This window comes from Pseudoliparis swirei, chromosome 7 (assembly GCF_029220125.1).
Source record: "Pseudoliparis swirei isolate HS2019 ecotype Mariana Trench chromosome 7, NWPU_hadal_v1, whole genome shotgun sequence".
NCBI classification, from domain to species: domain Eukaryota; kingdom Metazoa; phylum Chordata; class Actinopteri; order Perciformes; family Liparidae; genus Pseudoliparis; species Pseudoliparis swirei.
Window position 1 is genome coordinate 24,313,745 of NC_079394.1, and position 27,496 is coordinate 24,341,240.

Genomic DNA, 27,496 nt, shown 5'->3' on the forward strand with positions numbered 1-27,496 from the left:
ATATGTTGGCATATCGGTCAAATAAAAAACCTTCTTTTTCAAATCCACAATGGCCTTAAGCTCCTCATGTGAGTCAGTATATTGCACACAGGAAGTGGACAGCGCAGATATTTTGAAATAAAAGAAAGGATCTGACTCACACAACACAGTTCCTCAATTGTTAAAAGTGTTGCATGCGGAAAGAAAGAGTTCGATCACATTTGTGATCACACGGGGAAAGTTAAACGCGTTGAGAATGAAAAACTCCTTGTAGATTCAAATCTTTCGTGTGGTTAGAAAAAGAGAGGATGGATAGGTCTTGTTATTTATTAAAAACCTGTTGCAAGAGGTCTCCATGACATATTTTATCAATAATAATACAAAAATCTCAGACTTGGGCTGTGCTTGTGGCTTTAAGATGCTCGCCATGTAATTGAAATGTCCAGCCAGGGATCTGTGCTGGTGCCATCCTCTCTCTCTCTCTCTCTCTCTCTCTCTCTCTCTCTCTCTCTCTCTCTCTCTCTCTCTCTCTCTCTCTCTCTCTCTCTCTCTCTCTCTCTCTCTCTCTCTCTTTTCTCTCCCCCTTCATTTCCTGTCATCCGTTTTTCTTTGCACCACCCAATAAAAGCCCACCGAAAACAAATGTTGAGATAAAACCCTTGACTGAAATTTGTAATTGGAGTCTCAGTGGACACATTGAAAACATTTCATTCGTAATAAACTTTAAAGCGATATATGAGATATGGATAGTAAGCTCGCTGTTTGCAAATGAGGGGGATGAGGATATTCTGTTCTTTCAACATGATTAAATAACCGAGCTAAACGGTGCCTTACACCCACCTGCCAAATGACTCTGGCTCCAGGAGTTTATTTAGCACTCGTTTACACCAGCGGCCTATATGCAAATAGTTGATGAAGCCTTTGCACTTCCGGCCTGTCCTGGAATTTACCGGGTAGAATAACTTTAAACTGTGTCGATGCTGCATGAACACAAGTCTTTTAAAAAGAAAACTGTTATACCCTGATGCTCGTTTTGTAAGGGTTTTCCGATTTCAAGCACATTTGAACCTTTAGCCTTTGCTGTAAAACATCAAACAAAAACATCTTAACAGACGTTTACTGTGATTAGCTAAGCGTTATGGATGTAGTGCAGATGCTACTCGTCATTTACAGGAAGTTACTGTACTTTTGTTACACCTCTAGCATATAGTGCTACTGGAGAAAGGCTACACGACAATGTGGTGCTCATATAAGGATTTGAATATTGTAACATGGGCTGTTTTATGAACATATATATATATTTTTCTTTAATTCAGCGGTTGCAATAATTCACAACTTTTTAAATATCAATGTATAGGCAAATATGTTATAATTTTCTAATATATGGCAAATAAAATGTAGACAACTAACTAGTCCAACCATGGATTGTATGTGTGGTAGGACTATTAATAACTGGATTATTTTGCCTACCTTTTGATTTAATTTAAACATGATATCCCCATAAATTAAATTCTTTGAACTAAAATATTTCTTTACATAAAATACATTAACCATGTGTTTAAATTAGCATCACTTACTAGTGAATATTGTAAGCTAAATTTGTTTTGATTTAGTTTTTCTTTCCGTTTTATTTTGAATTCCTCGTGTCCTGTGTGTGTCTTTTGTGATTATCTGACCTGTGTCTAATCACCTGCACCACCCCACATTTCGTTCTTTTCTTTTAACTCTGACATGTGTTTAATGCAGTTTTATTTTTTATTGTGTGTGTACACACACACACACACACAGATAAAGCTCATGGTGTAAAACCCACTAATCCCGCCATCTCCACGCTGACCCTTAGTTGACGAGGATCCATCCCAGAAGGTTGGACTTTCCTCAAAGGACTTCATCACATAATGTCCAAATAAAGACCGCGGTCCAGATCAACTTATTGTTATTGGTCATCAGCAGTAAATTTCCAGAAACTGTGGTAAAATTAATGAATTAATGTTTAGTTTACATAGTCAGCCTCAAGGTCAAACTAAACTAAACCTGTGATAGACATTAAAATAATTGAGATGTTCATCTCAACGCTTCTTTAGACATTTAGAGGGTGGAAATGAGCAGAAGGGACCAAGTGAAGGTGGAAGTGTTTGATATCTCATATCACCAGAATTCAAAAGATTTTAATGTTTAGAAACGAGTAAAATTCCAGGGATCTGAGAGCATCATCATCATCATGTATCCGATGAGGAAGAGGAGCGTAAAAAAACACAGCAACACATTTTTTATCTTTTCTTTTTCACCGTTACAATTTTTTGCAGTTGATGCAATAAAACGACCAGAAAACAGGAACACCCCCGAGCTTTAACTTTCAGCTCTCGTCACGTCACGGGGAAGCTGGTGCTCGTGACATTTAATCTCTGTTTTGGGGCATTAGACGTTTGCGTTGTCTATTTAAAACAACACTCTAGCAGTTAGAGTTAGAATTTGTTGACACTTTTTGGCAGAAAACTTTTAAACTGTGCTATTATCCTCATAAAACTCATATGAATACATCTTGGTTTTCTGTTAAGGGCGTGCGGGATACGTCAGATACGTGGTGCGCTTGGCCTGACTCTGGCTGTCGATCAGCAGCAGCTGGTTATTGTTGTGGTGGGAAATCATCTCGTCGAGGGTGCCGAAAACCTGCAAGAGAGAGGATGAAAGGTCAAGCGAGGTCATCGAAAATTAAGCCGGACCTTTTCCCAGAACCCCTCTCTCGTCCCGTCCCCCTCTTTTTTTCTTATTTGCTGCCCTCGCCCACCTCTTCATTCTTCTTGCCCTCCTTCCCAAGGGCGTAACCTCGGGTCTCCCCCAGGAAGCGGATGGGTATGTTGAAGACCTTCTGCTGGTAGAGCACGGCGAGCGTGTACGGCTGGCGGCCGCCCTGGGCCGAGCTGTGTCGTATGAGAAAGGCGCCGTCCTGCAAAAAGAAAAAAGGAGAACAAAAATGGAGACGAAATGTGTTGGCAAACTCTGATAGGAGTACGAAGTATGGGGGGATTAATGAAAGAAAAAACTTATTATTGTCAGGATCTGGAGTTTTTTGTGTCTTGTGTCCTGTCTTATTTTGAAGTCCTTGTCTCTCGCGTCCTGTTTCCCTGCACTTCCTGTCCCTGTGATTGTCTCCCCTGTCCCTGATTGTTTCCACCTGTGTCTCTGTGTATTTAAACCCTGTTTCTCTCATTCCGCAGTGTTTGGACTGTTTAGATTGTGCGTTGTTGGCCTGCATAACCAGTGCCAATCTGTCCTCAAGTGGAATGGCCTTGGAAACCGCTGTATGCCCTGGTGTATATTTGGAGGGATTTTCTCCTATCAACCGTGACCAATTATTCTCAACGGTTTCTACTTCGAACACGTCTACCTGTCTCTTGGACCCCATCCCGACGAGGCTGCTTAAAGACGTTTTGCCTTTAATTGGCGGCTCTCTATTAGATATTATCAATGTGTCTCTGCTAACAGGCCACGTACCACACTCCTTCAAGGTGGCTGTTATTAAACCTCTCCTGAAGAAGCCCACTCTGGATCCAGAGGTATTGGCTAACTACAGACCGATCTCTAACCTCCCTTCCTCTCCAAGATCCTTGAGAAAGTGGTGCAAATCAGTTGTGCGACTTTCTACATCATAATAGTTTATTTGAGAAATTTCAATCAGGATTTAGAAAACACCACAGCACCGAGACGGCACTGGTGAAAATTACAAATGACCTCTTAATGGCAGCAGATAAAGGACTCCTCTCTGTCCTGGTCTTGTTAGACCTTAGTGCTGCATTCGACACCATTGACCATGACATCCTGTTACAGAGACTGGAGCAGTCGATTGGCATTTCAGGCACGGCACTAATTTGGTTTAAATCCTATTTATCAGATCGATCTCAGTTTGTATTTGTAAACGATGACGCCTCGATAACCACCAACGTTAATCACGGAGTTCCACAAGGTTCTGTGCTTGGACCAATTTTATTTACCTTATACATGCTTCCTTTGGGCAATATTATCAGGAAACACTCCATAAACTTTCATTGTTATGCAGATGACACTCAACTATATTTATCGATAAAACCAGAGGAGAGGAACCAACTCTGTAAAATTCAAGCATGTCTTAAAGACATAAAAACATGGATGACCTGCAACTTCTTGATGTTAAACTCAGACAAAACCGAAGTAATTTTAATCGGCCCTGAGCACCTCAGAGATCAATTATCTGGTGATGTGGATTCTGTAGACGGCATTGCCCTGGCATCCAACACCACTGTAAAGAATCTTGGCGTTATCTTTGATCGGGACTTGTCCTTTAACTCCCACGTAAAGCAAATCTCAAGGACTGCATTCTTTCATCTACGTAATATTTCAAAAATCAGGCACATCTTGTCTCAAAAGATGCAGAAAAATTGGTTCACGTTCGTTACTTGAGACTGGATTACTGCAACTCCTTATTAGCAGGCTGCTCTAATAAATCTCTTAGGTCCCTCCAGTTGATCCAGAATGCTGCAGCTCGTGTTCTCACTAAAACTAAGAAAAGAGATCACATGACTCCTGCACTAGCTGCTCTGCACTGGCTCCCAGTAAAATCAAGAATCACTTTTAAAATTCTTCTCTTAACCTACAAAGCCTTGATTGGTGATGCTCCATCATATCTTAAGGAGCTTGTCGTACCATATTGCCCCACTAGAGAGCTACGCTCACTAAATGCGGGACTACTTGTAGTTCCTAGAGTCTTAAAAAGTAGAATGGGAGCCAGAGCCTTTAGTTATCAAGCTCCTCTTTTATGGAACCAGCTTCCAATTTCAGTCCGGGAGGCAGACACAGTCACCTCGTTTAAGAGTAGACTTAAGACCTTCCTCTTTGACAGAGCTTATAGTTAGGGCTGAATCAGGTTTGCCCTGGTCCAGCCCCTTGATATGCTGCTATAGGCTTATAGCTGCCGGGGACGTTTAGGATGCACTGAGTACCTATCTCCTCTTTTTCTCTCCTTAAGGATGAATTTTCATCTCTCAATCACACGTTACTAACTCTGCTTTCTCCCGGAAGTCCTTTTGACTTTCGTCTCATGGGGTCATCGGACCCTATGAGACGGCATAGATCCTATCTGCCTGATGGATCGTCTGGGTCGTGGAATTCCTGCTCATGACTACGCCACTGTCCTGTTGAGACTCCGCCCTCCTCCTCCCCACCGCCATCTGCCTGATGGATCGTGGAGGTCTCCATCGTGGAATATGCCTACTATGAACTATTCATACACTCTGTCATATTCATTGAATGTATTTTAACTCTAAATCTGTCCTTCTGTACACATTACATCTATTGCATCTGTCCATCCTAGGAGAGGGATCCTCCTCTGTTGCTCTCCTGCAGGTTTCTTCCCTTTTTTTCCCCCTGAAGGGTTATTTGGGAGTTTTTCCTGGTCCGATGTGAGGTTTTGGGGCAGGGATGTCTATGTGTACAGATTGTAAAGCACTCCGAGACAAATTTGTAATTTGTGAAATTGGGCTATACAAATAAACTGAATTGAATTGAATTGTTATTGTGTACTGAGTTAAGAAGATTAAAGTTTATGTGGAACTTTAAGTGTCTGACCTGGGTTTGGCAGCAAACAACACGCACACAAACACTTCATTTCCTCGTTGGCAGTTGCTCGGTTAAATTGAAATTACCCGATTGGTCGAATATTATTATTATTATTATTACCTCGAAGTGAAACAGAACCGTCAAGTGGCTCACCTTGTTGAGCCTCAGCAGGAGATCAATGGCCGTCTTCCTGTTGCAGGACCCAGCAAACCACTCTTTGTCCTGTAATATGACACAAAGACGTCAACAAACAATCCTCCCAGACTACTTGTTTTCTTCTTCTTTCGGGTGCAGATTGATGACATACCTCCAACCCGCTTTGTTTGGTCGTCTTCATACCACCAGAGGAGGCTTAGAAAAAAGATGGAAAGCCTGTCATGTAAACCGTGGAATGATTTGGATTACTTTAAACAAAGAATCTCAGCAGAGACCAAATGATCACAGTCGTCACGAACTATCACATTTTTTAGTTTTAAAGCAATGTGAGCTCACCAGCTGTCTTAGTTTCTGCCACAGGAGGATTGAGAAGGCTGGAATCAAGACGCACAAAAAGAAGCTCATCATCAAACCACCCAAGATGTCTGTGTGGTTTGGTGACCTGATGCAATTCATAACTTTAAAGGAAATAAAATACTGGCTGAGGGGTTCAAGGAACAAATTCTTCTCCGCCTGGGATCTGGTTCTGACATACTAAGGAAAACTCAAAACTATGCCTGATACCCATTCGCAGCATCTCTTGGTCTAGTTCCCAAATCATGAGGCGCACAATAGACATAATTGATTTTCATTCATGTATTAATTTGACTTTCTGCCTACTGGCCAATCCTATTGTCATTTAATGTCTGGATATACTGTACTTGTGTGATGACTGGGTATTTACTCTGTAGAGTGATGCAGGTGTGTCTTCATACAGATGTACAGGATGTGTGTGTGTTTAGGTACATATGTAGGCGTCTGGCTCGGCAAAATGAGGTGACCTCTTTGTATCTATTTTTATGTATTTATTTTCCTGTTCCTCTAGGTGGGTCAGTGGGTGGGGTGGGTTTGTTGTCCGTTTGTATATGTTAACAAAAAAATAAAAAAACAATGGAAATATCAGTATAAGTAAAATTGTACTGTGTTATGTACCTGTCAATATTTCCATATAAAAAGATACATAAAAATATACAAAAAATACAAAAAAGAAGCTAAGTCTGTTGAACAAACCTGCATTTAGCTTCCTTCAGGTTGCCTGGCAGGGGGGGCTTCCCGCTGGGAGTTGGTGGGGGGAGTTTGGCGGGAAACACGGCGCGTCTCACCTCCACTGAAGACGCTGCTGATAAGAGATGTGCACCGTCGTGCTCAAAATCATTTGTTTTGGATATATATGTGTGTTTGTGTGTGTGTGTGTGTGATGATATTTGACCAGTGTCGGAAGATGGTCATCTTTACCTGTTTTTAACTCGTTCGAGGAAGGAAAGAGGGAATTCTATAAAGGAAAGGAAGGACATGAAATGTCACCATACAACGAGTTTACATTTCATTTACGGAGCAAAAGGTGAGAATGAAAACCTCCATTTCGAATTCGGGCCTTTTTTATCCTGACGGTCTTACTTTGAATGAGAACTCAGGGCTTTGCATGAGGAAACAATATCACGATGAGATGAGATGAGCACCTATCTCTTCTTCTCTCTCCTTATGGATGAATTCCCATCTCTCCATTATACATTACTAACTCTGCTTCCTCCCCGGAGTCCTTGTGTCTTCACGTCTCATAGGGTCCATTGGACCTGGCTGGGTCTGATGCCATGGCGATGCTGATGCCCCGCCCACTCCTCCTCTCTACCTCCATCTGCCTGATGGATCATGGAGGTCTGGATCGTGGTCCATGCCTACCACCAACTATTTATACACTCTGTCATATTCATTAAATGTGTTTTAACTCTAATGATTCCTTCTGGTCACATGGCATCTATTCTTCCATCCATCCTGGAGAGGGATCCTCCTCTGTTGCTCTCCTGAAGGTTATTTTTTATTTTTGGGGAGTTTTTCCTGATCCGATGTGAAGTCAAAGGTCAGGGATGTCGTATGTGTACAGATTGTAAAGCCCTCTGAGGCAAATGTGTAATTTGTGATATCGGGCTATACAAAATAAACTGAATTGAATGAGACGCTCACAGACTGAGCTCTGGGAACCGGCGGCTTCATCCTGCAGCTAGAGGAAGATAGAGAGAGAGACGGGTTTAGTTCAAGGGAATTGAAATCTACATTTGCATTTTGCTGCAAAACTAATGACAGAATCGCTCATTATGTGACTTCATCGCATCACCAGTGCACATCAACGTGCTCCGCTTTTGGCGGTGGGCTGCTGGTTTGGACCCAGATAGAGAAGGTGGAACTCACACGGGTGTGGGGGAAGGTACGAGGCCCGTGTTGGGAGACGGAGGCACCCTGATCGGCGCGCGAGTGGCCGGGGTGCAAGCTGTGGTGCAGGGAGGAAAAAGGGGACAAGGAAGTTCTGGGTCTGATCGTCACTTCTGCAAAACGTGCAAACTTCAGAGAGCAGAGTTGGTTCTTGTGAAGCGAGATGTAAACATACCCGCCGTGGGTTCCACATACACGTCATCGCTGTCCTCCTGAAACGCACAAGACGAACATTGTAGTTGTATTTATGCTTTTTGCAACGAATGGCTTGGAAACATCCAACCAATCATATTCATGCGTGAATGACCATTACAACCCGTCGTAACCCCATGACCCCAACACAGCGAGGCCCCTTGCTGTCTCCTCCGACGTGTGTTATGCTTGGTGTGTTGCTGATGTGTCTCATCTCACCTGTTCTTCATTGGGATCCAGATACACATCTGAAATGCAGAAAGAAAGGACTGGCGGTGACCTGTAGTGGTATCATACAAGCCTCCACGCTTTTATATCGTCACCTTCCGAAAATTAAGTCATTTTTACAGTTTTTTTCTCAGAAATACAAAAAAATTGACCACATATTGATCTTATCATATTGATCATATGCTATTGTGATATATTAGACTACAGGGCGATTTTACCAGAGATGGCCAGTATCATGAGGAGATGATTGAGGCAAAAAATGACGTAGGACATTATTTTAGGAAGGTGACGATATGCGGCTGCAGTGTTTTTAAAATAAAGGTGAACGGGCTCCAGTCAAACGACAGGCGACCAGAGAACACGTCGCATATCGGGTCGGTGACGAGGAAGACATTTAATGCAACGCAAAGAAAAACCCACTGGAGACCAAAACAAGACTTATGATGAAACAGGACCGAGCAACACGCTGCTGGTTTAGTGGTTACTTCTAGTGCTGGTGTGGTTTATTACATAATCTTCTGCTGACAAATGTGACAAAGTCTTTTAACTTTGACTAATTATTGGCAACATTTTCTCCACGATGGGTCACTCGAGGTGCAGCTCACTGGCACAGCAGCAGGTGGCACTCTCCTCCTTCCTCTTTGTTCCAGCTTCAATCTTCGCTCAACTATTTCTTCTATTCATTCAACCCAAACTTGCTGTTCCTGCTGCAGTGAACACATTGTTCCTTCAAGCAGCGGCTATATTTCTGCTAAATGACACATAACTAATAAAACCAAATACCTGGTTGCCACATCACCTCGTTAATACATTGATGTTCCTCTCAGTCAACAGTCATGTAGGCTGTTACTTCTATGAAAGGCCTATTTGTGATGACTGCACCTTCCTCTGTGTTGGACGCAGCCTCTGGAACCGGAGCACAGCGGACCGGTGAGGGGGGCATCATCATCTTCCTCCCGGGTTTCTCAGTGCGGTTGATCTCAGGTGCTGAAGACATGTGTCAGAGAGGTGATGCTGTGAGCTGCGGAGGTGGGTGGTGCAGTGGACGAACATAAATGGACCGTTGGATAAGAATCGCTCACCTTTCTTGGTCTTGGGGTCAGAGGAGAAATCGTCAGCACGTTGTTGGGGTTTCTGGGAAATGCAATATCATGAAACTAAGTTTAAATGTCTTGAACAAACAGGAACAGACTTCCAGGCCACTGAGCTGTTGTTACCGAGGGATTGGTCGGCCTCGGCGGCAAACCGGCCGGCCTCTGTGGAGGCGTGGGTTTGCCCTGGTTCTCTGCAAAACAAGCAGCATGGAGGGACATCATTTCAGCTGGAACAGGTGTCCGAGGTGTCGGTGCCGAACAGGAACTGTCAGTTCTCTGTCGGCAGTAATGACTCAGTGCAGTGCTCGTTACCCAGATAGACGTTCTCCTCCACTTCGCTCTGTGGGACCGTCACAGACTGGCGCTCACAGGGAGGCGCTTCATACGTGTCCCCGTCGTCCTCTTCCTCGTCATCCTGCCGTAAAAAAAAGAAGAAAGGGGGATATGTGTCAATAGTGGAATATAAATATGATGAGGATGTTCAGAAATGTCTCATTTAGCACCTTTTAATAAGCCAGGAATGTCTTTCTACTTACAAATTCCTCCTGTGACCACTCAAACCCTGCATTGTCATCTGTGGGAGGGGTGATAATAGATGATAATGTATAACCCAGTAAGGCAACAAAGGAATGGAAATTTTGTTTCACCTGTCCTCCTGGTTGGAGCTGGCGGCCCACTGTGTCTGACGGAAAGAGGAGAAACTTTGATGCATAACACATTCACAGCAACACTAATGGAGATTCGCTCGTGGACGTGGTACTTACAGGTTCTTTTGTTTTCTAAAGAAGCTCTGAGAAACACAGAAACCTCAGGTTAGTATTGGCAGAGATTTAAAACAGACAAAATAAACCGAACTGCTGGTAATCATTTCCTGGTAATCATTTACTTTAACTTATCTATCGACCTCATGAGGCATGAAGCATGAGTCAGTGGCTGCTATTTTGGGGATGGACAATAGAGCTTTATTTAGTGCACCTGGTGAAAACACCTACTAGGTAACATATAAGTCCCAAATGTTTCTGTTGAACACAAGTCTAGCTTTAATCTAAGGGTGGGTGTAAAGAGTGCTAGAATACGTATTAAATGGTTAAATATATGATTTTATATGAACACAGTGTGTACAGTATTGCAGTGCAACCTCGTTGGGATTTTTTTTTTTACATAAAAGGGCTTCTTCCTTGAATTCATAATTTAATATACAAATGAATATATTACAAATCATACTAAAATGACTTTAAAGCTGTTTAGAAATGTAATATATTGAATATTTAATTTGTTATATATATTTGTTTACCCCCAGGGGGGAATTCAAGCTACCCAGCAGTAATTAAACTGGTTTCAATCAGCACCACGGTTAGCCGCCACATCACTACAAACATGACTGCATCAATATCTTATTGAAGCAGTAATTACTGAACTTAAATGAGGTGTGCTGCCATTCTTGTCTACTTTCATGTTCGGCACTTTGAATAGATTTTTGACACTCGTACTCTTACCAAAGCAAAACATTGAATGCATAACTTTTACTCTGTGGTGTTTCTACTGTTAGTCAACAAAAATAGAAGTAGTTACTTCAGAGAGAAACAAAGAAACACACGGAGCTCAGAAAAAAAGAGCTTGGTTAAATAACGTTAAATTGCCCAAATGTTCGCATTTGTTTGTATGTTTGCGTAGCAGTGAGCTGCTAAAATAACGGGATTAAAGATGCTAACCGCTCAGCCACAGGCTGCTACTGGTAGCCGGAGTGTCTTTCCGTTAGCTTGCTTAACTAGCCAACGGAAAGACTGAGTTGGAAGTTTTGTGTCTTTTTTGGCCACACTGCACCTAGGCCTGCACCTTTCTATTATTTTTGTATTCATGTTAGTTTGTGCATTTGAGAACCTACTCCCGGGTCTGGAGTCAAGTTAAGTAACTTTTTCGCAGACATTTTGGGAAGACACAAAGATTTTAGTTGTGCTTAGGAATATTTTGTTTCAAGCCTATTCAGTTTCACAGACATACCATAAAATAATTGATTTTCTCATTTTAATAAAAGTCGATCATTATTTCAATGGTTAATTTTTTTTTTATTTTTTAAAGGAGTCTAATATCATGAGGGCTAACGCCACAGGTAGCAAGGTGCAGGAGCTCATGCGCAGAGGAATTGAGGACTTAGTGTAGATTAACACAAAGATGCTCTTTAATGAGTCAAAAGTTTCCAGACAAAAAACAACAAAGTCCAAAGAGGGGCAGGCAGAGAATCTGGGTTCAGGGCAGGGAGGGTCAAAGCAGGCAGGGTCAGATACGACAGACAGGACGACAGAAAAAAGACAACAATCCAGCAACAGACAAGGGAAAGAGTGGCACAATATATAGGGGGGGAAACAGGTGTACGACATGGAAACAGGTGTACGACATGAGACGGTAACGAGACGAGAGTGGCTGAGGGCAGGTGCAGGGAATGACATAATCAAGGAGACAGAGGAGACACAGAGGAGACAGAGGAGACACAGAGAAGACACAGAGAAGACACAGAACAGAACCTTACAAATATGTGATGTATTTTGGTTTTCTTTCAACTGTAAAGGCAAATAATATTTGTAGATTTAGATAAATTGTCACTGGATAAATGCTTTAACCTCTTTAATAACAGTGACTGTAGACAAATTAAAATTAAAATAATGAAAAGCATTCAGTATAATGCATCAGTAACCCTGTGCGAGCCGATTCAACAACCTTGATGCAACACCTAAAGAATAAATTGATGTTATAAAGAACACTTTAGACCGGTTAAAAGCTCTACTTTCCATGTCAGAATGCGGCAGCACCTTTTAGTTGGACGATTTCAGCATTTCCATGGAGAAAGTTCTGTAAAAGGTGGTCCAAATGGGAGAATTGCAACCGGCCGCCACAGATAACTCATTACCGGCAAGCAGCTTTGGGGCATTTTTTTGCTCATGTCCCATTTTACTCACCGTGGCCTTGTTTTTCAGTGCAATATAATCAAATTCTTAGTCAAAACATTTCTTAATTATCGTATATCCTTACGTATATCCTCACAACCACCAAGCTAAACGCAACCAGCCATCATTGGTTTGCTGCTCTCCTGACATGCATCTTCACGTACCGACCAGGAAGTAGCAACATTGACGCTAACTCATCGCCATGTGTCGCCCAAATTAGTTTCATTTTCCTGTTGTTTCTCTTTGCTTGGAAAATATGTTCAGTGTTGTTAAACAAGCTATAGAGGTTCAGTATTCTCACTGTAACTTATTTATATTAGTCTTTGTGAACCGTGTCCCCGTGTACCGTAACTCTGACCTTTGGTTGCCGTTACAGTTCATTCACAATCAGTGTGTTTTTGCTTTGTGAACACTATCGGTTCACAGAAAAGTTCATCTGCAGGGACGTGGCTGAGGTTGTGCCAGAGGAGGCAGAGATAAACACACACGTCATGAAAAAAATCAGGAAGTGGGGAGACGGTATCACCGTTTTCCCACAGTGCCGGGCAGCCATAGAGGAAGTGTTGCTGTAAGGTAAGTTGTTACAGATAGACAGAGAGGGAAATGTCACAGACACAGTGGCAGGTGCTGAAATCGATCCGAGGAGAACTACCCTTGATTGTTCTGATAGTTACAACCTTTTTCCTCTTGCAGACAGAAATACCCAAAATATTTTCATTTTTTTTAAGCCGGGTCAAGTTACAGCGACAGTACTGTTGAAACTTGTCTCTGGTGAACTGGTTTTCAGTGTCCCGGGAGTCCATGAAATGAGATCCGATGCAAAGGAGGACGCACTGAGCATCATTCAAATGTGTCACTATTCAGTCAGTAGAGGTAGTGTATCACAAGCAGATATATTAGCAGTAATACCATTAGTAATACCAAAAGTAATACCATGAGTAATACCATCAGTAACACCATAAGTAATACCATAAGTAATATCATAAGTAATACCATGAGTAATACCATAAGTAATACCATTAGTAATACCATATGTAATACCATAAGTAATATCATAAGTACTACCATGAGTAATACCATAAATAATACTATAAGTAATATCATGAGTAATACCATGAGTAAAACTATAAGTAAATCCCATTCAAGAGCCACTGAAGTGCTAATCTGTTTTTATTTAAGGCATAGTCAGTAAAAAGATGTGTTTTTAGTTTCCGGAGGAAGGCGTAGAGACGGGGAGCTCCTCCACCACGGAGCAGCCAGGACACACATTGCGGCAGTTAATAAACTAGCACCACAAACACTGTGTATACAATTCCACGGATCGATAAATATTCACGGGGGAGACATTTTGTTTGTTTTTGAGAACATACAAGAAACATTTTATCCGCATGGAGTTGTTGACACTGCAGGAGGAGAGTTCAAGACCCGAGAAAACCTCTAGTTAGATATTACTGATACACAGACCAACAGGCTGTTATTACCTTCGCATTGAAAATGTGGAAGGTTATGTTTTGATCGCCGTGTATTTATTTATTTATTTATTTGTATGCGTGTTATTCGCAAAACTCAAAAAGTATTGAACCGAATCGCATGAAATTTGGTGGGATGATTGGTTATTATCCGGGGACCAGTTGATTAGATTTTGGGATCGATCGGGTCAAAGTTCAAGGTCAAAGGTCATGAACAGGTCAAAATCTTCTTGAATCGCATGAAATTTGGTGGGATGATTGGTTATTATCCGGGGACCATTTGATTAGATTTTGGGATCAATCGGGTCAAAGGTCAAGGTCATGGAAAGGTCAACATCTTTTCATATTGATGTGTAGCCCTATTCAGACGTATTCTGACTGTAACAACAACAAAGAAGTTTTTTTTCTATGACTCACTGGGGGAGACATTTGGAAACATTTGCAAAAGCCCCAAGGATAACAAAAACTATTCAAAAAGATCATCATGACGTTAAAAGGTCAACTATAAACAAACTATTGTCAGAATCAGACACAGATTTAGTTTGTATCAAAAGTCGCTCTGAATAAGAGTATTGTTCAAATCCGAGGGCGCAGAACAAAACCGAAACAAAGTGTGTATGATTGTCCTCGCTGGATTTCCAATGGATTTGAATTCGATACATTTCAGGTTAAAAAAACCAGAACTTAACCTGCGAGGTAAATCACTTGTGAGAAATGTCTGGTTTGAAAATGTAATCATTAATTTACAGAGCAAAAACACAAAAGAAAGGTGAATAAACGTGGTTGACCTTCATGCTCTCGTAAAGCACTAATGCAGTGTGGTTGTACTCGAGGAGCCGCCATCATATCGTTCCCCTCATCAGAACTTCCTCTGAAAGAAACGCTGAAATAAAAGCAACTGCTTTTGCACAGTTGACACGACTCTGCCATCAACAACACCTGCTCACTTCCTTTTGCACTCCGCCCAAAGTTCTCAGAACATTTAACCGAAGTATGAGAAAAAACCCAACAGTACTTTACCATCGTCATGGTCTGGGGTCCGGTCTCTCAGCCCGAGTCATGAGGAGATGTCTTCGCTTTCGGCTGCAGACGGTTTGGAGGAATGAAAGTGAGTCGATAACGGAGGGAATGTAAAGAGCAGCTCTAACTGATCTCATTTGCATTTCCTACCTGTGAAAGCCTCACCTGCTGCTGCACGGTCTGGATTTAAATGCGCTGCAGCTCCAGCGCAGCTCACACACGGCTCCACGCTTCACGCTGTTCATGGCCGTCCACACACCTGGCTTTACATCATTTGCTGCGACTGGCAAACAACGTCTCATTTGTAATCCATTTGAAACCACCAATTATTAACTTTTGATACACACAGACATGCTATCAATGAAGCTAAGCTAAGAAGTCATAAGAGGAGCGATACACGACATTCACAGCATTTATATAGCAGCAGACAGCTGTTTGCTTTAGTGCATCTTGGTGCCGCGGCTCTGCACAACTCTCATACGGTGGTTACAGCTGATAAGGCCGCCCCGGGCAACAGCCTTGTCTCTCTGGTCCCCCCCGAAGGTTAACGTTTGCCGAGGGTTTGCACTGTTAGCGCCGTTAGCACTGTTAGCTATAAATCGCCAGGTCAGCTTAATCTGGTTTAAGTAGAAGACGGACAAGTCTGATTCAAGTAAAAAAATATAAATGACAATAAATGCACACATGCAATTTTTCTCTTAATCTTTAAAGGTGTAATATGTTACATTTTTTAGAGTTGTAATAGTTGTTATCTTTACTTGCACATGTATATAAAGAAGGTCTATGTTCAAATTAATACATAAGAATATATGATAATTAATAAGGAATATTATGAAAACATAGAAAAAAGTCAGTGTATGTTTATTCTAGCTGTAAGATGATGCACATGGGAAACAGATGGACACGCCCACACACCGAAAGACAGACGGCTCAGCCAATGAGCAGACTATCTGCCACTGTATGTATTTCATGTAAAACTGAACCAATGAGAAGTGAATGTTGCCTTCGCGGGGATTACAAAAACAAACCTTGGATTCAGTGCTGAGGTTTTTTCTTGGAGTAACGGGCCGCTGCCGGATAGCAGCGTGTAGGCCGTGAATCTCTGAAGCAGTGGAGGATCATGAGTGTGCATGTTTTACTGGCAGACAGGTAACTGTCTGGTAACCGTTGAGTTATACTCAGAACCGTTATTCATTGTTCATCTTTGATCAAACACTTTTTCTTATAATTTTCCATCTCTGGATATTTCTTCGAGTCCACCCAAAGATTTTTTAACATAACAATTTCTCGGTTGGTGTTTGCTCCTCTTCTGCTACTCGTTGAGAGAGCGAGAGAGGTGGTCGAGCGAGCTATTGATTGAGTGAGAAGAAAGCAGGGAGTCTGAATAATAAAGTGTTGTCATTTATGTATTAATACACATATACTCTGATTCCAGTTTATTAGGTACATAATTCACCAGCACCACAAACCTGAGCCATAATGATTAAACACCTCAACACCTCTCTAAAACAGCTTTCCTAAAAATATTATACATTTGAACCTCAATGAAGGAATTTATTGCAGCAGTTATATTTGACTGTCTGTGCACACTTGTAAGAGAAATATCTTCTCAGATGTATGGATGGATGAAAAAAAAAGTATTCTTAAAAATAATAACTGATACCAAAAAACATTGTTTCTTAATACAATAAAATATATTGAGAGGCTTATAAACTGAGACTTTTTCCTTTCCACCTTAGTGACCATTGTCATGAAATAACTAATTCATCAGTAGTTTCTTAAATATGATACAAATCAAAAAGCATTAAAAGATGTCTTACAAATATTTATTGAAAAAACAAGTATTTTTCCAGATGTGATTATGACAGACAATACATTACCAAACTACACACTGCAAAAGTAATAAAATACACAAATATTAACTTAGTAAAAAAAACATCTAAAACCCAGTCACAGAACAAAGTGAGTTTGTCAAGTTTTACAGTCAATAATCAGTTTTATTGTAGAACAGAAAAGAACAGCCCCAAGTCATTTGAAATATAAAAAAGTTATATTCAGACAATATACATGTTATATACATGCTGGGCTCAACCCAGGTGTCTGTTGGAGAAGAGCTCCGGAAATCTCATTAAAAAACAAATTGTAAGAAAAAGGAACGGTGGTGCCTGGTTTGTTGAACGGCGTGTCTCAGAGCCTCCACCCGTCCAAATCTGACCCCAAAGGGCCTCACACTGCAAACAACACACACGATCCGAACCAGCAGATACGTTCTGTGTTTTTGGTCAGGAGCCCCTCAAGCACCAACAAGAGCAAACGCAGAACATTACGCAACCTCTCATCTAGAAGACACAATCTTTGCCCAAAATGTCTTTTTTTGTTTTTAGAAATTCCTATTGTAGTTACTGTGATGTGAAAAGTCATGGCAGAGTAACTGCTGAGTGGAGTGTGCTTTAGGATCAGAAACACCTACTGACCTGAAGTCTTTACCATGTGGGACTTATTTGCATAAACCGACACAAAGCCAGAAAGAGCAGCAATATAAACCTGGATATATATATATATATTCCCTACTTTTCCTGTCAGGCTTGCTGCTCGAGCCTACATTTTTGGTGGACGAAATATTCAGAAAACACGCGTTTACGTGAACAGACAAAAAAGGTACCATCGCGATCCAGATGTCCCAGAACGAGATAGAGTCCGTTTGTTTGTTTTTTGTCGTGGTGTCACATTTAACACAGTGAGAACCAGAACACTGGGGATTGAGATCCTTGCGCCTCTGTTGGCGCGGTCCTGCTGGTTTAAAACCTCCATCAGTTTGGATTTCGATCAAGAGATGAACAACAGAACCAAGACTCCCGTGGACCCCTCTTGTGTATCTTCACAAGGACCACACTCTGGTTTATGGGTATGCTCATCCATCAACGTGCCTCTGCAGGCTCTCTTCCTTTAGACGGGGTTCGCCTTGATTTTGCTGTTGATCCAGTCGATGTAGTGAGTGACGCGGGTGTAGACCCCGGGCTTATCCCTCTGCCCGCACCCGTCGCCCCAGCTGATCACACCCATCAGAGTCATCTTGTCATTGTTTCGACAGACAAGCGGGCCACCAGAGTCTCCCTGTGAGAGAGAGAGAGAGAAAGTGCAATTAGATCAGAGTAAATCGATTTATTTAGAAGGTAAAGCCAATAAAACGAGGCGTTCTTACCTTGCAGGCGTCGTCCAGGCCTCGGGTGTCACCGGCGCACAGCATGTTGGAGGTGATTGGCCGTTGGGACAGCACGTCTGGGACGCAGCGCTCTCTGGGCCACAGGCGGACGTAACCTCTCTTTACTCTCTCCGAGTACTCTGCAGCAACTGTGCAGAGAGCGTTAAAATTAAAGTCTCCTATCCCCAAGAAACTGATCGGGTCAAAGGTTTTGTGGAAAGGTTCACGCTGCCCTCTGCTGGCCAGTCGAGAGAGCGCGAGAGAGAGGTTTGCTTACATTCGGAGTCTTTTCCGTAGCCCGAGATCTCGCACTCGGTCCAGTCGGGCAGCACCAGCCCACGTTCAGGCAGACACGCGGGGAGAACCTCTGGAGAGTTTACGGCACAGATGCCAATGTCCGTCTTCAGCTTCAAGAGAGCTGCGAGTGGAAAGTGACCAGAGGGAAAGTCAGGGTAATGCATTGGGACGGCGACCGAGGGATGGATCCTCATGTTTTAACAAGCATTTGCTGGCCACCTAAGGTTCTATATCATCACCGCCGGGGGAGGACATGGTAACTAAAGTGTCTCGGTCAATTATCATCATCATAGCATGACGAAACTCTATTTACAAATGCTGCGTTCACTTTCCACAGTGATCATTATGCGCGGAAAATAACCGTGGGAGAACCTGGTCTCTGAAAATGTTCACTCACTGATGTCGTTGTCAAATGTTTCGTTGTCGAATTTCTCGTGATTCCAGTACTTCTCCACCTTGAAAATCTGCTCGCTGCTGGAGTTCTGCTTCCGGAACGTTCTCCCCAAAATCACCTCCAGTTTTTCTGCTTTAGCTCTGAAAGAAAAGAAAAGAGAAGACAATGAATACATCTGTGTGAAGCATGGCAAACTAGTGAAATGTTGTGTGTGTGTGTGTGTGTGTGTGTCTCCTACTTGTCCTCGAAGCAGTGGGCCGCAGACAGGACCCAACAGGGGTGAATGAGGACTCCTCCGCATCGGTGGAAGTGTTTTCTGAGACGGGGCTGGTAAACGTTGATGGCCGCCTGCCACGGCTGCTCCGTGATGTCGCTCTTTCTGCCCCCAAACATGCGGAACGCCGGGCGATTCAGGGTGTTGTCCAAGCGCTGGCCACATGTTGCTATACGGACCGGACGAGGTTTGCAGGACGATGGTTAAATAACCGTGAGGTTACGTCAGAAAGAATGAAAATGATTTCCATTGGATGAGAAGGAATCCTTACCCCCGTGATGGCTGTTCGTGGTGGGGCCGCGTGGGCCGAGAGTGCTGATGACGGATGGGCGTCTCGCTAAAAAAGGCAAATTATTCGCAAGAGAAGTCTTTAGTTACTAAACTAAATGAACTTCTCCCATCAGTCGAGATTATCTCACTTCTATGTTTTGACATTGCTTCAAAATGAATAAAATAACTCACAGCATTTCTGGATGTCGCACAGCTCCCAGGTCAGCCGCATGCTCTTGTAGGTGTGACACCACGGACCTGTGTCGCCGTCCGGGTTCCTAGTTGATAAAAGGGAGACGGAAAGCAATGGAAACATGAGTCTTTTTCCGATCCCTCCTCATGCATCCTCCTCGTCCGTGGCAATGAGCGACGAGGCTGGAGGGTCCTACCTGCAGAAGCTGTGGCTGCCCAGGCCCTGCTCCAAGGCGTCGGATCTCCACGCAGTGTTGACCTTGTGCTTGACCGCTGGCGAGTCCCACGGGAGGCAGCGAGAGCCGCTCTTCGTTTCGGACGCGGTGCCTCGGTATGACTGACCGGAGCCCTTCGCACATTCTTGGTTCTTATCTAACCCCCAAAACGCGCCGAGAAACCAAGTGTTAAAAACAATCCAATTTGTTTGATTGGCTTCTTTTTTGTTGTTGTTGGTCAAGCTGTACCTTTTGGACATTTGGGCGTGGAACACAACTGCCAGTCGATCTGAGTGTTTTTATAGATGTAACACCAAGGATTGCTGTCGTTGTCAGGGTTCCTGAGACGGGGAAAAAAGGCACGGACAATGAGCGAGCGTGCTCACGGTTCACATTGATCAAATGAAGTGAAACGGCATGTCCTAAACTCAGAGCGTCTATCCACTCGGACGCCCCGTTTCAGTTCCCTCTTCCTCTTCGCAGTACACGTTGCGTCTATCTGCCTCGTCTGCAAGTCTTTTAGGAAACGCTTCCGTGACATTAGTTTGTGCCTTCCAAAGACAAACGGACCACGAGATGACTTTAACTGAATGGACACAATGAAATTGGACCAAATTGGATGATCAAATTCCCCCACCTTGATTTAAATGGCATTGGTCCCAATAAAGACACTAAACGGATCAAAGTGGTCCCAGCGTACCTGCAGAAGTTGTGATTGCCCAGTCCGAGGCTATTGGCGTCCATTTTCCTGGCGGTGAACTTCCTTCCCCTCAGAGAGGTGGCGTTCCAGTTGATGCACTCGGCTCCCGACTGGCTGCTGCTCCATGTGCCGCGGTAGCCTCCGCCCCGCCCCACGAAGCATCTCTCATTGGAGTCTGTTGGGGACAGAGTTAAAAAGGAGTTGATGATGTCACTCATTTAGATGCGAGACTGAGGCCAATTCATTTATTCTGACACGATAAAGCAGGTTTACTGGATACTGGAAATATTTGGAAAAAATATCAAAACATTGTTTTTTCTTATATAAAACAGTGAACTCACAACTTGTCATAACGCCTCAAACAGTCTCCCGCAGAAACAAAAACATGCATAACCCATAATGTCTTGATCAGAGCTCCGTCACCCGCCACCCTGTGACCCCACCACCCCAGGACTGGGTTTATTGGTGCTTTGAAGTTCGATGGGCAAATTCAACACACAGAAAGATCTAGGGTGTACATTTTGAACACCCAAACTTGAATTTGTAAATGAAATATTTGAGGATTTGGACAAGTTGGACACTCCATACACTACATGAAGCAAAAACATGTGCGATCGAATAACTACGACAGGAGCAGGTTAGTTGCGCCGTAGATTGAAGAGTTTGTTGAGCACTTACTGATCTCACACTGAGCCCCACTGAAGCCTGGGGGACACTGGCAAATGTAGTCCGCAGTGTACACCGCCTCCTTGCAGGTTCCCCCGTTGTAGCACTGAGACACGTAGCAGTCTGGAAGGGGCGGACAGAGAGAGCCGGGTTAGTCGGCCACACGTCATCCAGTTCTTCAGAACACCGCACTAATCATATCATCACGTGTATGACCGATGCAGAGAATTGCATTTGTGGGTTCGGCCCCGTTCATCGTGACTCTCAACCATCTCCAATGCTGCGCTTTTGAAGATGGTTTTTCGTTTAACTGGTTTCATCCCATCCCAAGTCCAGCTATGAGGTTTTGATTTTCATTTATTATTTCAGCATTTCCTAAGAATAACAGCACCCCACTCATTGCCATGGGTATGAGATCACGGATGGCGTGGCTTAAAAAAATGTGGTTGTAATTTGAGGGCGGGGCGATCGCGCTTCACAGGATTTGTCAATGGGGGTGAAAGTGGCTCGTCTGGCAAGAGTATTTCAAACAATCTCAGACTAAACTACACCCACTTGAAAAACACAGAAAAACCCAACGGCTCGTCATGTGGACGCACTGGAATAACCAGAGACTTGGACACACGAGCCGGGCAGAACCGAGAAATAATAATCATCCGAGGTTGTTAGAGGGAGCTCGATGAAAAACAGAGCGGTCAGTCGGCAGACAGACAAATGAACACAACGGAAGATTACATTCTGGATTAGAAAGAGACACACAAAAAGGTAACACTCACTGATGACGGGCACAATATGACAACGCTCTCGTCCTTTTATCGCACAATGGCAATACTCCACGCGCGGCCCCATCCATCGCAGCCAAGTGTCCCGATAACTACGCACCGCCGACGTTTGAGCGTCCACACAATGTACTGAGAAGACACAAACAGTGAGAACACAGCCGGCCGAACAGGAAATGACTGTCATGCGTATAAAGGAAGTTACAAAAGGTGCATTAATGGTGTGGAACACAAAACACGTGAATTATAAGAATGAATGGGGTGGTGGTGGTGGTGGTGTTAAAAGGAAAGACAGACAGACGTGTGATGGGAGCTCACGGGAGGTGGCAAAGGAGGGTGAAGACTTCGTGACATGAATAATCAAAAGCATCCGTCTGGCTGGCCGTCTGTTGGGCTCACCTCGGTAAAAACGAGTCCCTCTCTTAGTGCGGCGGAGCTCCACCTGCAACGGAGAAGGGATGCGGTGAAACGGAGCAGCGGTGAAACGGGAACTTGGTTTTCCAGCCAAGGCAGCCAATGGCAAAATAAATAAATAGGAACTTGCAAAAGCTGCTTTTAACTTTTAAAATACCCCAAGATGTGAGAGTTGGCTGCAGGACAACAGTGAGCTTATGAGCTCTACCGTTTCAAAATCAAGTTAATTTAAAAAAAGGAATATATATATATATATTGGGTTGAAAATGTCTTGAAGTGTAGCTGATGCATTTAAAATGTTGAAACAAAGCCATGCAACAAAAACACAAATGCATATATCAATAAATGCATATCAATACAGACTTACTGTTTGCTCATGTGAGTTATAACCACACACATCAGAATGTATTAAGATAAAAACCTTTGTAATGAATGGGGTGTAGTACTTACATTGCCCGCTAGGCAGCAGCAGAGAGCAGACAGGAGCAACAACAGTGTTCTGGCCATGGCTTCCCAAGTGCTCTTCAGTTTGCTGGAGGTAGAAGACAAAAATACATATCAGAAACAACTGAGGGAGGATTTGACGAGGTTGGGCAATATGCAAGCTCTGATACAAAGAGAGGACGTGTGTGCCGTGTGACCCGTCGTGTGTGTGTGTACATCGTAATGCTTTTGTCGCTTGTCCTTTGTTGTAATGCAGAGCCAACAATTGCAGGAAAACCCTCGACACGGGTCGCCTTCCTTCCTCCACCTCGACGCCTGAGGAGATCACTGGAGAGGAAAGGGTGGGACCGTGTAGGACACTTGGGGTCCTTTCAAGGTTGTTGAAGGTGTGTTGACTTCTTGACCAAGACGGGAAGTCTTAAAGGCCCGTCCAGTCCGACAGGACAACTTTTATTATGATAAACTAGAACTTCCTCACAGGGAATAATCAGAAAGCAGGTCACCTTCACTTCAAGCTAAAAATGAGACTTGAAGCCACGCAGCAGAGAGTGTCTGCACCCTGCTGGCAGCATTCCTTCTCTAGCAAAGCAGAGCAGCAGCTGTGTGTGACTCAGGACTTTTTTCTTTCTTTTTTAAAGAGAAAAGGGAAAGCCCCGAGAGGAGAAAGAGTAACGGAGCATATAGTTCCCTTTTATATAGGAAGTCTGAGAACAAACCTGTTCCTCTTCTCTATTTCTAAAGCATCATAATGTACAGAGATGAGCGCCTGGAGCGCTCAAGTGTGAGTGAAGGCGAGTGACTAAAGAAAGAGGGGGGGGGGGGCAGAGAGAGAGAGGAAAAAGGGACAGAGGAGAAAAAAGAAAATTGCACTCAATGAGCCGACCTCAATATACAAAATAAAAGTTGACCGTGAGAGAATTGTTCTACAGACACATGCAGAGACAACCATGTTGTACATGTACACGCTCAACGTCAGCTGGTTCTCCACTGACTCACCTCCTGTGGTGGACTCTAATAGAAAACAGAGACTGTGTTGAGATCTATCATGCTGGCAACCACACACACACACACACACACACACAGACACAGAGTGTTCAGGAACGTGGAGCTAATTGACGACCCCGTACACACAAAGATGTATTTCTCATTGTTCAATGGAGCAAAAAGCTCCCTCACAGGAGTTGACTTGTAAAAGACACACGCACACACACTCACCGTTAAGAGAAAGCCGCACGCAAATAAACCAACCCATTTGCTCTCCACTCTTAAAGCCCACTGGCAGGACGATGAAAACACACCCGTTTTGTTTCCTTTGTGCAGCTGCTCAGCTCTGTTCACCCCCCCCCCCCATCCTCTCTCCGGCCTTGTCAGCTAAAAACACATGTTTCCTGCTAAAACACTGCGAGTACAGGGGGCGAGGGGGGGGCTTGTAGTTCGGAAACGGACAAACATATCAACACACGCATGAAAAACACATATCAACGTGCCACTCGTCAGATATGGAGATGGACCCCGCCCCGTTTCAGTCGGCGGTATCTGAGGCCCAGAGGCCCCGTTGGCGCCTCTTCCAATCCCATAATGCCATGAGCCCGAGTTTTAGCTCTCTTTTTTTGCGGTCAGTCTCACAATGTTTAATGATAGTGAGCAGACATGAAAACACAAAATAAACACGACATTAAACTTTATTAAACTGTGGCCTCTCTTTTAATTTGACGTTGTATAAAGTGGACCCAATTTCTGAGAGGTGATCAGCTCTTGGAATCGCTCGCTGCAGTTTTAGAACTTTCTATATAATCAGATGTATTGCATGTGTTCTTTATTATGAGAGTGCAGCTATTTGGAAATGAGGAAATAGTTGATGTGAATCAGTTTCATATTAGATTTGAATTCGAGTGAAAATTATACAACACACATTCTAAACGTCCCACCACTGGCACTGATGGGGTTAAAGCATTAGTCAGTTAGCCGTTGAAACATGTATGCAGCCCCAGGAGAGTGTGGTTCCCCTAGAAGGTCAATATGAATGGAAGAAATTAAAATGAGTCAGCAGCAGCTTCACGACACACACTTCTATCGAGCAAGAGCATGCAGCATATGAAAAGACACACATACACACAAGATGTGTATGTCCGAAAGGCTGAAAGGCTATGTTTTTGGGGCCAAAGTCGTTTACTATTAGTGTATTCAAAGAAACATGGAACTGACATGTTAGCGGTGAATCTCCCCCCGGGACCTTTGGCGGGGATGTGTAATGATGATGGCGGGCTGAGGCCGCCAAGGTGAGATATTCTCGTCTTCCAGCAACGGTAATGATAAAAAAAGAAACGGCTCGACGGCACGCTGGCACACATAGTTGCGTCTGCCTGTGAAGTTCAGGTTCGGGATCACTGCGCACTTTAAGAAATCGGCACCTCTGAGGTTTTTCCTTTTCCTGTCTCTCTTCAATGCAAAATGTCAAAAAGACAAACCGACACTTCATCAAGCCGTGGGTGCTACCACCCAGGGGGACGGACGAGGAAACACCCTCGCAGGGAGCATTGTTGCTCTTTTACGGCCTGATTTCCTTTGGCGCCGAGGTTCGTTTCCTCACAACACTTCCTCGAGAGCTCGACATTTCTTGGGATCGGATCCTGAAGGCAGTTTTCTTCTCGAAGCCGGTTGGCGGCGGCTGCAGATCTGAACCCCGCAACAAGCTTTTAAACTCGTTTGACCTGCTGGGATCCATGTCAACCGCCATTCAGCCGGCACAATGGCATCGGTGTAGGTGTTGTTCCTGGCTGATGATGCCTCATGGCATGCAGGGTCTCGCCTGTAAGCTGCTTAGCAGGAGTTATGCATTCTTGACTTTTTCAGCCGAGTTTCGGTTAACCGGCTGCGATCCATCTTGGAAAAACTAAAAAAAAATCCCCAGGAACAGAGGGTCTCATTGTTGGCCTGACAGCCTCCCTCAGTGAGGCCTTGAACTCCTTAAGGGACCGAGGACACAGAGCCGCGAGGCCCAAAGAGGCAGGGAGAGAGAGCAGGTGTTGACGTGAGAATTCAGTACGAGACGTCTACGTGGAAAGATATGAAAGGATGGAGAGAAGGAGAGAAGGGTAAAGACAAAGAGGGAGATGAAGTCAGCAGAAAGACGGTGAGTAGTCCTGAGTCACCCGAGCTCCCAGGACCGCACAGAGACACGAGGAGTCGGAGGCACAGACGGAGAGATTGATGGGATTTCGACCCCGTGTAGCGGCCAGTGTATGAAAGATGCACTTCAGAGGGAATACTAGTGAAAGACGGTCTTCTTTTTGTTCCGTTTGAGTTTCAATGTCATCCTCCAGACCGGTTGTTCTCAGTCTGATGTCATCCTCCCTCTGAGATGCTCAACTGCACAACTTCTGATCGCCGTGAGTCACACAAACAGCAGCGCGAGGCACAAACACGGCCGACCACACTGACGGGGAAGAGGCAGATAATGGCAAATACAAACTCTACTTTCTCCCAACGTAACGATCAGCACAAGAGTATCTGCGCGATGAGTGTTAGCAGTGACGGATTCCTGGTGGTGGGGAGAGGGGGGGGGGATCCAACTCATTAGCCTGATAAGAGCCTGTGTGTTAGTGATCCTATGCAGGTTTTGCCCAGAGTAGTCGTACAGAGATACACACACACACACGTGTACTGAGATGAATCACTGGATCGCAATATGTTTCTTGATAACACACACACACACACACACTGAAACCAGCAGCAGGTGCACAAAATCACAGCGTTCCTGTAACATGTGTAACCTTTTGTGTTGCAAAGCAACAAAAAAAATCTTTCCAAAGGGAGTGTAGAGCGAGAGTGTAGCGTGTTGAGGTCATGCACACGGCCTACACACAGGTGGATGGGGGATAGAGAGAAAAAGAGAGAGAGTGTGTGTGTGTGGGGGGGGGGATGCCAAATGAGCACAAGATAACCCAAAGTCCCCGTTTCCCCTCCCCACACAGCCCGAGGATCACATGACTGTCACTATAATGACAATAAATACCCGTATAAACTGTGTGTGTCATGTTCAATCAGTACACACTGGTGTGTAACACTCCCCACTAGATTGCACATGTCACATGAGATATTATTTAATTGGCACGAAATATGGTGGGAGAACTGTGTGGGATTCAGCTGTAATACTTTATACATGATCACAGAATAGTATCCAACCAGTCGAGTGGGTCTTAAAGAACATACTGGCAGTGGTTCAAATATATAATTGCCTTTTATCAAATGCCATCTATTTAACAAATAACAACCATGCAACAACAACAAAAAGATGATGTAGGTATCATCATCTCAGTCAAACCTCCACAGCCCTCACATAATAATGAAGCTGCGATCAGCAGAAAAAAAGCCCGATGCACGAGCGCTCTGTGGATCAGTAAAGAAAAAACAAGCTCTTACCAAATGAGAAGTGTCCCGGGTCGCTCTCCTCTCCTCGGTGTGTCTGCTGCGGGGCTCGGCGCTCGCACTGAGCTGCTGGTTTCTCTCCTCTCCGTTTTTATCGGAGCGCTCCGGTTCTGCCGGTGCGCGTAAAAGGGGGCGGGCTCAGCGGGGAATCGAGGCTGTCCGCCGGGTCGGAGGACGATGATGCAGCCCGCCGGGCGGACCGCCCAGAGAATTCCCTCAACGAGGTGCACGTCGTTGGGGAAATCACTCACTTAACTGGACGAGTTTTCTACTCTGAGGTATTTTATCAGGAAGTCTTTAAA

General features: G+C 44.0%; 2 protein-coding genes across 7 annotated transcripts; both read right to left on the reverse strand.

Annotated features, from left to right (window-relative positions):
* Window positions 1–2,099: 2,099 nt before the first annotated feature.
* On the reverse strand, window positions 2,100–15,162 carry si:dkeyp-117b11.1 (B-cell linker protein). Of its 3 annotated transcripts, none has more exons than XM_056420049.1 (20): window positions 15,085–15,162; window positions 14,920–14,982; window positions 10,253–10,278; window positions 10,136–10,170; window positions 10,025–10,062; window positions 9,801–9,903; window positions 9,612–9,679; window positions 9,477–9,528; window positions 9,277–9,381; window positions 8,386–8,414; window positions 8,150–8,186; window positions 7,954–8,032; window positions 7,729–7,765; window positions 7,003–7,039; window positions 6,778–6,886; window positions 6,064–6,101; window positions 5,879–5,922; window positions 5,725–5,793; window positions 2,768–2,926; window positions 2,100–2,649 (listed from the first exon to the last, which is right to left on the reverse strand). In XM_056420049.1, exons 2-20 carry the CDS (start codon window positions 14,926–14,928, stop codon window positions 2,533–2,535), a joined length of 1,191 nt encoding a protein of 396 aa, XP_056276024.1. In that variant the 5' UTR covers window positions 14,929–14,982; window positions 15,085–15,162; the 3' UTR covers window positions 2,100–2,532. The 3 variants fall into 3 exon arrangements, with proteins under 3 accessions (XP_056276024.1, XP_056276025.1, XP_056276023.1); XM_056420050.1 differs by having other exon boundaries at window positions 6,778–6,883; window positions 15,070–15,131; XM_056420048.1 differs by having other exon boundaries at window positions 15,070–15,131.
* A 1,567-nt stretch (window positions 15,163–16,729) lies between these two features.
* Window positions 16,730–27,268, reverse strand: plat (plasminogen activator, tissue). Of its 4 annotated transcripts, none has more exons than XM_056419938.1 (15): window positions 27,189–27,268; window positions 22,773–22,854; window positions 22,308–22,350; window positions 21,906–22,040; window positions 21,142–21,252; window positions 20,464–20,638; window positions 20,013–20,104; window positions 19,746–19,920; window positions 19,549–19,634; window positions 19,358–19,423; window positions 19,051–19,255; window positions 18,816–18,952; window positions 18,399–18,539; window positions 18,122–18,270; window positions 16,730–18,033 (listed from the first exon to the last, which is right to left on the reverse strand). In XM_056419938.1, the coding sequence occupies exons 2-15, from the start codon at window positions 22,827–22,829 to the stop codon at window positions 17,866–17,868; spliced, it is 1,740 nt and encodes a 579-aa protein (XP_056275913.1). In that variant the 5' UTR covers window positions 22,830–22,854; window positions 27,189–27,268; the 3' UTR covers window positions 16,730–17,865. The 4 variants fall into 4 exon arrangements, with proteins under 4 accessions (XP_056275913.1, XP_056275911.1, XP_056275912.1 ...); XM_056419936.1 differs by having other exon boundaries at window positions 22,227–22,350; XM_056419937.1 differs by lacking the exon at window positions 27,189–27,268 and adding an exon at window positions 23,982–24,080 and having other exon boundaries at window positions 22,227–22,350.
* Between the last annotated feature and the right edge of the window lie 228 nt (window positions 27,269–27,496).